Source organism: Aricia agestis, chromosome 1, assembly GCF_905147365.1.
Source record: "Aricia agestis chromosome 1, ilAriAges1.1, whole genome shotgun sequence".
Lineage (NCBI taxonomy): Eukaryota > Metazoa > Arthropoda > Insecta > Lepidoptera > Lycaenidae > Aricia > Aricia agestis.
This window is the reverse complement of record NC_056406.1, coordinates 28,018,553-28,029,548: the sequence shown is the minus strand read 5'-3', so window position 1 is coordinate 28,029,548 and position 10,996 is coordinate 28,018,553. Positions and strand designations below refer to the sequence as shown.

The 10,996-nt window shown below is 38.0% G+C and overlaps 1 protein-coding gene across 1 annotated transcript; it reads right to left on the bottom strand.

Moving 5' to 3' along the window:
• Nucleotides 1–2,195: 2,195 nt before the first annotated feature.
• LOC121740074 (juvenile hormone esterase-like) lies at nt 2,196–9,766 on the bottom strand. Its single transcript, XM_042132805.1, has 3 exons — nt 9,584–9,766; nt 6,774–8,026; nt 2,196–2,373 (listed from the first exon to the last, which is right to left on the bottom strand). The coding sequence occupies exons 1-3, from the start codon at nt 9,764–9,766 to the stop codon at nt 2,196–2,198; spliced, it is 1,614 nt and encodes a 537-aa protein (XP_041988739.1).
• Nucleotides 9,767–10,996: the final 1,230 nt, after the last annotated feature.

Sequence of the window (10,996 nt, the reverse complement as noted above, 5' to 3'; positions counted from 1 at the left end):
ATAATTTCAATATTAACATAGAGAAAACACAATTTATAAAATTTCAATCTATAAATAAAAAAGAAGAAACACATCTTCATTTTTTCCATTTTTATTTTGCATGTACCGTTGAACAGTTGCTGAAAAAGGTATTTGTTTAAATTATTCAAGTACTAGCTTTTGCCCGCGGCTTCGCTCGCGTGAAATTCGAAAATCGTGTACAATACCAGCCCCCCCAAGTACCGGCCGGGGGCAAAGCCTCCCGCATGTTAACCAAACGACACGCAAAATCTGCATGTTTAGTTTTGGTTAGATTAATTTCACTTTTAATAAATAACTTACTTTGATTCTAAAGAAGGAGAAGTAAGTCTCAACACTAACGACGCAACACCATTTTGCTTAGCAATATTACCAGGTGGGGGGGGGGGGGGGGGCAGCCCCCCCAAGTACCCGCCGGGGGCAAAGCCTCCCGCATGTTAATCAAACGACACTCAAAATCTGTATGTTTAGTTTTGGTTAGAGTAATTTCACTTTTAATAAATAACTTTTTATAAATGACCAGGTGGGAGGGGGGAATTGGGGCATATATATCTGCAAAAACCGTATTCAAATCGGATCAGTAGTTTTCGTGTTAAAGAAAAAAGTTTTATGCACCAGATATTAAATTGGAAAATACAGTTTATAATATGATGTAAGTTTATTCAAGAAAAAAGTTTGATACAAAATCTGCCCCCTCTTTGGTCCGTTTGAGGGGTGGGGGGAAAAATTTTATACACCAGATATGAAGTTGGAAGATGACAAATATATCTGCGAAAACTATATTCAAATCGGATCAGTAGTTTTCATGTTAAAAAAAAGTTTGATACAATATCTGACCCCCTCTTCAGCCCCCTTAAAGGGGTGGGGAAAAATTTTATACACGAGATGTTAAATTGAAAAATACAGTTAATAATATTATGAAGTGAGTCCATTAAAGAAAAAAGTTTGATACAAAATTTGACCCACTCTTTGGTCCCCTAAGAGGGGTGAGGGGGGAAAAATTTATACACCAGATGTTAAGTTGGAAGAAGATAAATATATCTGCGAAAACCGTATTCAAATCGGATCAGTAGTTTTCGTGTTAACGAAAAAAGTTTGGTACAAAATCTAACCCCCTCTTTTGACCCCTTGGAGAGGTGGGGGGAAAAATTTTTGTACACCAGATGTTAAGTTGGGAGAAGACAAATATATCTGCTAAAACCGCATTCAAATCGGATCAGTAGTTTTCGTGTGATGCTGGATAAAACATACAGACAGACAGACAGACAGACAAAAAACTAACCACAGTTTTGGCTTCTATAGCGATGTAGTAACAGCCCCCGCTTATTATTTTTTGGATATCTTTAATGTATAGAATTGTCATTTCTACATTTTTATTATATGTATAGATATGTATAGATTAATTAGGTAATTTTCCAATTAATATAAAGCTCCACTTTCACGTCGTACAGTCGATTACCTACTCTGGTCTGTGGTATTACTTTTACACGGATGATTCGTTCTCCATCATCATGGATTTCGAAGACTTCATGAACATGATTGCTTTGGAATAGTTTGTGCCCTATAATTTTTAATTAGGTAAACAACCTGTTATTAGTAATAAGTGATAACTAATAAGATGATCTTACAAATAAATAAATACACAGTAAAAATCATATTCAATGAATTTGAAAGAATATTTCATGATATTGTATATTTAAGTAAATATAGCTTTCGATACAGATTTTATGCGGAAAAAGTATGTGGAAATATTCTGAAATCCAAACTTAATATTAATTTGACTCATTACTTTTTATTGTGCCAAAAATATAAACAATTACCAAAAAAGTGCATTGACTTGTATGAGAATCATGTGAGAAAAGCGTCCTCGAGTTTCCGCCGTCAACCGACCCGCGACGTTGCCGTAGCTTAGCAACGATATCCAATAGGCCTATACAGGTGTAACAGAACAAAGTGGGTGTGTATAATTATGTCCCTTATATTATATAGAGTTTGCTGTGAAAGTAGCAGCGCTGAAAGAGCAATATTTTTGGAGATTTTTAATAGCAAGCGATCCACTAGCGTCATGAATTTTCCCATACAAAAGTTTAAAAAATATATATTTACTCTTTCAGTGCTGCCACAAGTATTATCACTCAGTTTTGTTACACCCCGCATAAATCAGTAGCGGATCAGTTTCAGTAACGAAGTTTATCTAAATGCGCATCATAGAACAGATCCCAGAAAGCCATCCTGCTGCGTAAGGGCCGCGAGATGACGGTGAGGTCGGCGTCGAGCCGCAGCGCCGGCACGGTGTCGGCCGTCAGCGGCGGCCAGACCACCGGCAGCAGCGCCGTCCTCGCGGGGGTCGGCTCTCTGAAATAACGAGCCGTTTCAATCCTTAACGAGTAACGATTTCTACCCCCTTTACTTGATTTAAAACAGATTTATCTTCGACGCCCGTAAACTGTGTGTCTCCAGGCTGTAACTCAAGAACGGTAATAGCTACAGAGTTGGAACTTGAAATTTTCACAGATTAAAAATAAAATTAATGTTCAATTAAGGGGCTCCCATACAACAAACGTGATTTTTTTGCCTTTTTTGCTCTATACCAATAATGGCAACAGGTAGGTACTTGAATTTTTCACAGAGTCCCAGTTATATATTGTGTATTTTAATATTTAATAATAACATAAAAAATAAAATGAAAAATCAAGGGAGTCTCCCATACGAAAAACACAATTTTCGGCCTAATTTTGCTCTTAATTGGCACGGAGCCCTTCGTGCGCGAGTCCAACTCGCACTTGGCTAATTGTTAGATATTCAAAACGAATCCAAAGTACGTGAATCTGCACGTGCGTAGAAATGGAGTCAAGAGGGGGGGGGGGGGGCGCCCGTCTCACTATCGTCATCGAAACATTTTAATTTTAATTAGAATTGCCGTATGGTACGGGAGCCCTAGAACAAGATTTTTTTGTGATTACTAACAAGCTAATTTTTTGTGAGTAGCTTCATTTTGATAAGAGGAACAACATTTTTAGTATCGAAAAATCTCAAAAGTTTAAGTTTAGTGAAAAGCTAACAGAGATAGAAAGGATTTCATACTTTGACTTGATGGTCCTAAAATATGGATTGTTCTATTTGTAGGATAATGTAACTTTTAAATTATATAACTATTAACCTACCAATGTACAAAAAATCTGCTGGTTAGGGTTCCGTTTTAGGGTTCAGTAGTCAAGCAAGTTTTGTTGATTACAGATCCCTGTAACGGAATTCCGTAGCCAAATGGGAAAAAATGTAACCCTTATAGATTGGTCATGTCTATCTGTCTATCTATCCGTCCGTATGTCACAGCCACTTTTCTCCGAAACTATAATAGCTATACTATTGAAACTTGGTAACTAGATGTAATCTGTGAACCGCATTAAGATTTTGGTACAAAATGGAAAAAATATTAAAAATTTTAGGTGTCCCATAGGTACAACTGAAACAAACAAATTTTTTTTTCATCTAACATATGCGCAATTTTTTTTCATCTTACAGATGGGGTATCTATGGATAGGTCTTCAAAAATCATATTGAGGTTTCTAATATCATTTTTTTCTAACCTAACCTTTTTCTAACCCAAAGTGGTAAAAAGTATGTCCCCCCCCCCCTCTAACTTCTAAAGTAGGGGCATGATAAATCTAAAACAATATATGATATTCATTACTATAAAAACTACCAACGAAAATTGGTTTGAACGATATCTAGCAAGTATTTTTTTTTATATGTCATAAATGGTAAACCTTAATTTAACTTTCATTAAAACAACTGAAACATAAAAATAAATCAATTACCTTTTAATTTCATAGAAATAAACCTTTTTGCTGCTGCGAGTCCAACTCGCACTTGGCCGATTTTTCAATATGAACTGCAGCACAAAAATGTGTACAAATTTAATTGTACCCTCATATCGTAGCCTTGTCAAGACTATTGTGTTATAATATAATTATTTTGCAACGTAATAATTATTCGAGTTGTTTCTTTAATACTAACAGTTATTTTGTATGTGCAATTAGACTTTTAAGTTTTAATACAATATTGCGAAAATGTCTCAGTATAATAGGTAGGTAGTAGGTACCTATAAAATGTTCTATGAGTGATGACTGATGAGTGACTGTAATTTCCGAAAGTGATTGAGTTTGTGTAACTATTTTGTGAGGAAGAAACTGACATCTAAGATACAGGCTCAGCCTAGTTTAGATGCCAAGGGAACCTGCATTTTCTGTAAGTTATTGAATTACAAATATCAAAACTTTCCTCACTTCTTAACTAAACGAAATGTCTTAAAAATCCGTTCTTACTAACACATTCTTAGCCTTTAAGTTATAATGTTTTGTTAAATTCGGGTTTATAAAATAATGTGTGAATAATGTGTAAGTATTTATTTTGTAAGTGGGATATAATATCTGTTTGAACCAAATTTCGCACACAATATAACTATGATATAGGTAGATACTTACTTACAATTCACAATGATAACTATTGTTGTAAGTTGTAACCTAGCGTAGTGAGTATACCTAGTGGCAAAATTTTCGATCCCAAGAAGTCATTCGTAGGGCTAGGTACAGTATATGAGTACATACGTAGGTACGTCAGTAGAATGATGTAAGTACATTGACTATTATTATTAGCATGTGGCAATCAGTGGATATGAGAAGTACCTAATAATTGTGGAAAATCTTCTTGTTGTCGACATTGTTTACTTCAAAGTTTATTATTTTATATTATTATTCCTTATTTTGCTAAATATCTTATACTAGCTGTTGCCCGCGACTTCGTCCGCGTGAATTTTAGTTTATAGTTGTTCCCGTAGATCGATTGAGTCGTTTACGCGCAAATCAGAAAAGTATATTGTGTGAGAACCGCATATTTTTCCGGGACAAAAAACATCCCTTGTCCCAGATTCAAATTTGGCATGGAGATTGGAGATCAATCTCCGTGCCAAATTTCGTCAAAATAGATTGAATAGTTTAGGCAATAATCATCAAAGTTTATTGTGCGGGAACCGTACATTTTCCGTGACAAAATTAGTATTCCTTGTCATTTCCCGAGACTCAAAGTATCTCCATACCAAATTCCATCAAAATAGATTGAATAGTTTACGCGCAAATCATAAAAGTATATTGTGCAGTAACCGTACATTTTTCCGGGACAAAATGTATCCTTTGTTCTTTTTCGGGACTCAAAGTATCTTTGTACGACCACGCGAAATATAACGTTCCGCGCAGCTCCGCCCGCGTAAATTAGATATTTCATAGACAAATAAGTCCACAAAAAATAGCCTATGATCCTTCACGTGGTCTAATTCTTATCTGTGCCAAATAACAGAAAAAATGCTCCAGTAGTTCGTGAGATAAGCCCTTTCAAATAATTTCCCCCGTTTTTTTTCCACATTTTCCTCTATTTCTTCCCTCTTATTAGTCTTAGCGTGATAAAATATAGCTTATAGCCTTCTTTAATAAATGGGCTATCTAACACTGAAATAATTTTTAAAATCGGACCAGTAGTTCCTGAGATTAGCGCGTTCAAATAAGCCCTTTCAAATAATTTCCCCCATTTTTTCCACATTTTTCTCTATTTCTTCGCTCCTATTAGTCTTAGCGTACTAAAATATAGCCTATTACCTTTCTTGATTAATGGGCTATCTAACACTGGAAGAATTTTTCAAATCGGAATATTAATTCCTGAGATTAGCGCGTTCAAATAAGCCATTTCAAGTAATTTCTCACGTTTTTTCCACACTTTCCTTTATTTCTTCGCTTCTATTAGTCTTAGCATGATAAAATATAGCCTATAGCCTTTCTCGATAAATGGTCTATCTAACACTGAAAGAATTTTTCAAATCGGACCAGTAGTTCCTGAGATTAGCGCGTTCAAACAAATAAACAAACAAACTCTTCCGCTTTATAATATTAAGTATAGATGATTTGAGTGAATGTGTATCATAATGCAATGTGCCTGCATACAATAAATATGGGTATACTTATTGTACGGTGAAACAAAGACATAATGGATGTACCTATGGACTACTATTTACTAACACTCAAAATATGTACAAAGCCCGTACCTACGTGAAATTTATAACTAAGTATACTTATTATTATACTTATTATGATACTGATACACAGCTGAGTGTCCTTTGCCTACTGCATCGATCACATATAAGTAATGTGGTTTGTAATTTGTATATCAGATAGTGTTTTTATGTCTTATCCTTGATTTTTCGCACATTGTTTTTCGATTTTATGTAAATAGGTTTAGTTTCTAACTGTATGAATCTGTAAAATTTGAAACGTTTATTTGTGTTGCAATAATAATAATAATTATTATTATTAAAGGACTTAGTTATATGTCTACTTTAATAATTAATCATAATATCTAAATAAAATAAAAAATTAAGGTCGGCTCTCATACAAAAAACCATTCTGGCCTATTTTGTCCTCTATAACGGTACGGAACCCTTCGTGCGCGAGTCCGACTCGCATTTAACCGATTTTTTGTATATTGATAGATTAGTAGTCATATAATTTGTCCTACAAATAGAACAATCCATATTTTAGGACCATCAAGTCAAAGTATGAAATCCTTTCTATCTCTGTTAGCTACTACTTTCGAGATTTTTCTAAAATAAAAATGTTGTTCGTCTTATCAAAATGAAGCTACTCACAAAAATTTTGCTTGTTAGTAATCACAAAAAAAATGTGCTAGGCCTCCCGAACTAGTACTCTTACCCGTACTTAACGAAGTTGGCCCACAACGTGGTCAGTCGGTCGATCATACGCCGGTCTCTGCTATCGTCCATCTCCGGAATTAAGTCCATGGTAAACATGTACCCCAGCTCGTCGGAGTGAGTCGCTCCGGTATCCGTTATGTTGAAGATTATTTTCATTCTGTTCCGACAACCGTCGTAGGAGAACACGTAGAGGTACACGCTTGAGTTCGGGTGCTTCGCGTACTTCATCAGCTGTCGCTGCATCGGGTATGCGTAAGCGAAATCGGAAAGCAAATCGACAGTGTCATCTTTCACGATATCGCGATCTCCGTCGTCGTCCACGTAGAAGCGCCGAACTATATCTACGAGGTCGCTCTCGTCCCAAAGATTAAACTTTTGTTCCAGAGTATACCGAAAGCTATCCGGCTCGCGGTATAAATGTCTATAATCGGAAAAGTACCACGTAAAGGCGTACTCCCTGTCCGTGAACCCCCCCAGTATGTCCAACCCGTCGACGTTTCGCCCCTCCGAAAATTCCGGGTTTTCGGCGACGAACGGGACGACGCCGGGAAATTTTTTTTCGACGCACGGTCGCCACTCGTACTTTACCGTCGCTTCGACGACGGCCTCGGGACTCGCCTCGGCCAGGAACGACAGAGCGGCGGACGTGTCGTTAGTTTCGAAGCCGAGCGTCCCGGCGATATCGACGAGCGCCATAGGATCGGAGGGGCCCAGGAAGTCCGGCCCCAGGGTGGTTCCGCTCTGCAGGATGGCCCGCCGGAACAGCCGGGGCCGCTCGGTCAGCAGGTGCATGTCGACCAGCTGGGCGCCGGAGCTGTGGCCGCCGAGGGTGAGCCTCCCAGGGTCCCCCCCGAAAGCCCGGATGTTGTCTCTGACCCACTCGATGGCGGCGTACTGGTCCCGGCCGGCCTGGTTGCCGGGGATCTCGGGGATGTCCGCGCACATGAAACCGTAGGGGCCGCTTCTAAAATTAAACGTGACCACTATGATGTCGTGCCGCACGAGATATTTGGGTCCGTACGAACTTAATTTGCTGTCTCCTTCCACGAACTTGCCACCGAATACGAAAATATAAACACCTCGGTGTTTAGTCTCCGTCTTCGGTACGAATACGTTGAGCCGCAAGCAGTCGAGGGTGCCGTCGTACCTATCGCTATTTCTATTTGTAAATATTTTCTTCATCTGCGGACATACTGCGGATTCGGTGGAGGCTTCAAAAGTTTTGTCAAATTTTTCGTGCGGGATCGCGGCCTGAAAAGATTTGTTTATGTTCTAAATATCGTTATAGTGTCTGTCATATAGTATTATCTTTAAAACTGACCGACTAGGACCATCGAATTCGGCTTTTAAAATTAACTCGGCTGCCTCCCGGTGATTCGACACCCGATAATGCCAATAGTAGTTACTGTTATAAATTATTATAATTTTACATTATGGATTTTCCTGTCTATCATACTCGTAGTAGTGAGTGCACAGGGGCATGCGCGTGACCTGCGCGTCTACTTAGTAGACAATTAGTGGCAAGCGATTATCGTAAACGCTAACAAAATGTATGCAATTTGGCATAAGCCATCGCTTCGCTAGCGAATACTATTATGACAAATCCCATACATTTTTAACCGACTTCCAAAAAGGAGGAGGTTATAATATGTTCGGCTGTGGATATTTTTTTTGTATGTTCAACGGCGCGGCCCAATTGATATATACCTAGCACGTGTTCATTTTGATTTTTTTTATGTAAGTATTGTTGAAAGTTATCTACGGCTGATATTAAATTGTAATTTAAAGATACGTTCAATAATAATATACGTACGCGATGGTTTATAGTAAGGGAGGGGAAGGTGCTAATCACGAAGCTAAAAATTGTAGACAGCAAGGACCAAATCATTTAGTTTAGTGCAAAACAAAATATCTGCGAAGCTTAGTTAGGAAAATATGAAGCTTTATTTTTTTATATTTTAAAATGTCCCTACTGGCTTACCTAACCTTTGAATCGTCAGTGCTTTATATGGAAGCTTCTTTGGGGTATACTTAACATCCCCTATCTTAATCTGACAGATCCGATGACATTTAAATATTTAAAAAATATATTTTTAACCCACCACGTGAGAAATCTGATTTCTATATTATGATAACTAGACACATGTCGGAAGCCTATACAAGCTTGATCTGAGACGCTCGAGCTTGTCCCGAAATCCCCTCTTCCCCTCCCTAACTATTACTAGGTAACTGAAAAGAGTGAAATTATTATTTTTAACAAAAAATTAAAACCGACTTCCAAGGTGAAAACAATAATAACATCCTTATAATATGAACTAAAAAGTTTTAAATATTTTTTAAAATCTAAATCTAAAAAGTATTACCAGATATACTTAGCTGAATCTTCAGTCTGCCAGAATATTTGAAACTTTTTTAACTGGCACCGACTTCAAAATGATGAAGATTGAGTACAGAAATAGTTGAGTTTTAGCCGAATTCGTAAAAAAGGTACTATTAGATAGGAAACATTATTTAATACTTTTTAGTTCATAAAGAATGTTATTATTGTTTTTACCTTGGAAGTCGGTTTAAATTTTTTGTTAAAAATTATGTGGCGTTGGCGTTAGCGTTTACGATTAACGTTAACGATATCTAGAGGGCCTAGACAAGCGTGTCTAGGCCCTCTAGACAGGCGCGTATATATTACCATACGTATTCATAAATTCTTATATTATAATATTCCTGAAGTTATCGAGGGATGTTTTAATCATTATCGAGGCGTGTATCGGTCGAATCGCGGCGGAATAACTCGGACGAGCATGGACTCACCCCGAAAGGATTGCTGGCGTTGACTCTGGCATACGGTATGCCCAGGAACATGACGTAATCACCGTCGGGAGCGGGCACGCCGCGGATGCTGCCGGCCGGCGCGTGCACCAGCAGCCCCCCCTCTTCCCCCGCGGCGAGCAGCGAGCCCGCCCCCACCATCAGTATCGCTGCGTACACCGACATTTTACTCGGCCGCTGGCGGGAGCCGAGTAGCTGACCGTACAAACGATAGCCTCACGTTTCACGAAGTGTGTAAATAATATTATCATTGCGACTAACATTTATATAGATATTTATGGAAATGCGGAAATTAGCAAATCGCTAATTAAGCAGACGTTTGTAAGTGTAACGACCGATTAAACGTATTAAATATGAATTTAATCTTTTTGTAGAGTCAGTAAAAAACGAGTTCTCATTTGTAACAGATAACGAGCAATGCCAAATTCGAGCCGATAAAACTGGCGAGCGCACCGAGTGTAGTTTTGGTTCGACTCTTTTCACGCTACTTCTTATCGCTTCATAAACAAACATTTTCCACCTGTTACATTATGTGCTTTCCAGTGCTTTATAAATAAAGCACTTAATGCGCCAGTTGCACATGTTGAAAATCCACGTAAGACCTTAGTTAACAGTCATTCACTGTCCCTGCCTTCAGTAGCTCTATGAAAATTGATAAAGCTAAGACTTTATACTATAACTAGCTTTTGCCCGCGGCTTCGCTCGCTTGGAATTCGAAAATCGCGTAAAATACGAATATTGTTGCAAATCTCCTTCGGAAACCTATGCTACTCTCCATCCTTTCAACTAAGTTTATGCCAAAAATCAAGTCGATTGGTTGCTTCGTTAGGCTGTGAAGAAAGGACAAACAAACACACTTTCGCATTTATAATATTAGAATGGATAGCTCTTGCCCGCGACTTCGTCCGCGTTAGCATAGTATAATAACGGAAATGGATAATTTTATCCTTTTTATAGTATATTCAAAGGGTAAAAATAGGACCCGATCACAAAGATCAAACATCAGCCTGTCCGTCTGTCCATATCCAGGCAAAGCCTCCCGCATATTAATCAAATGACACTCGAAATCTGTATGTTTAGTTTAGGTTAGAATAATTTCACTATTAATTAATAACTTAGTTTGTCCCTAAAGAAGAAGAATTAAAACTCAACACTAACGACGAAACACGTTTTTGCTTGGCAACATTACCAGGATGGGCGTTTGGGGGGGCTCAGCCACCCCAATTAGGGGCCGGGGGCAAAGCCCCCCGCATAATCCAAAGACACTCGAAACTGTATGTTTAGTTTAGGCAAGAATAAATTCACTTTTAATTAATAACTTAGTTTGTTCTTAAAAATGGAGAATTAAAACTCCACACTAACGACGCGACACAATTTTGTTATAAGCAACATTTT

Excerpts from the sequence above, each read along its gene's own strand:
- LOC121740074 (XM_042132805.1), bottom strand. The coding sequence starts at position 9,766 with ATGTCGGTGTACGCAGCGATACTGATGGTGGGGGCGGGCTCGCTGCTC. Across the intron at positions 8,027-9,583 it reads ACGCCAGCAATCCTTTCGGG|GCCGCGATCCCGCACGAAAA; the intron begins GTGAGTCCATGC and ends AAATCTTTTCAG. Across the intron at positions 2,374-6,773 it reads GCCAACTTCGTTAAGTACGG|AGAGCCGACCCCCGCGAGGA; the intron begins GTAAGAGTACTA and ends TCGTTATTTCAG.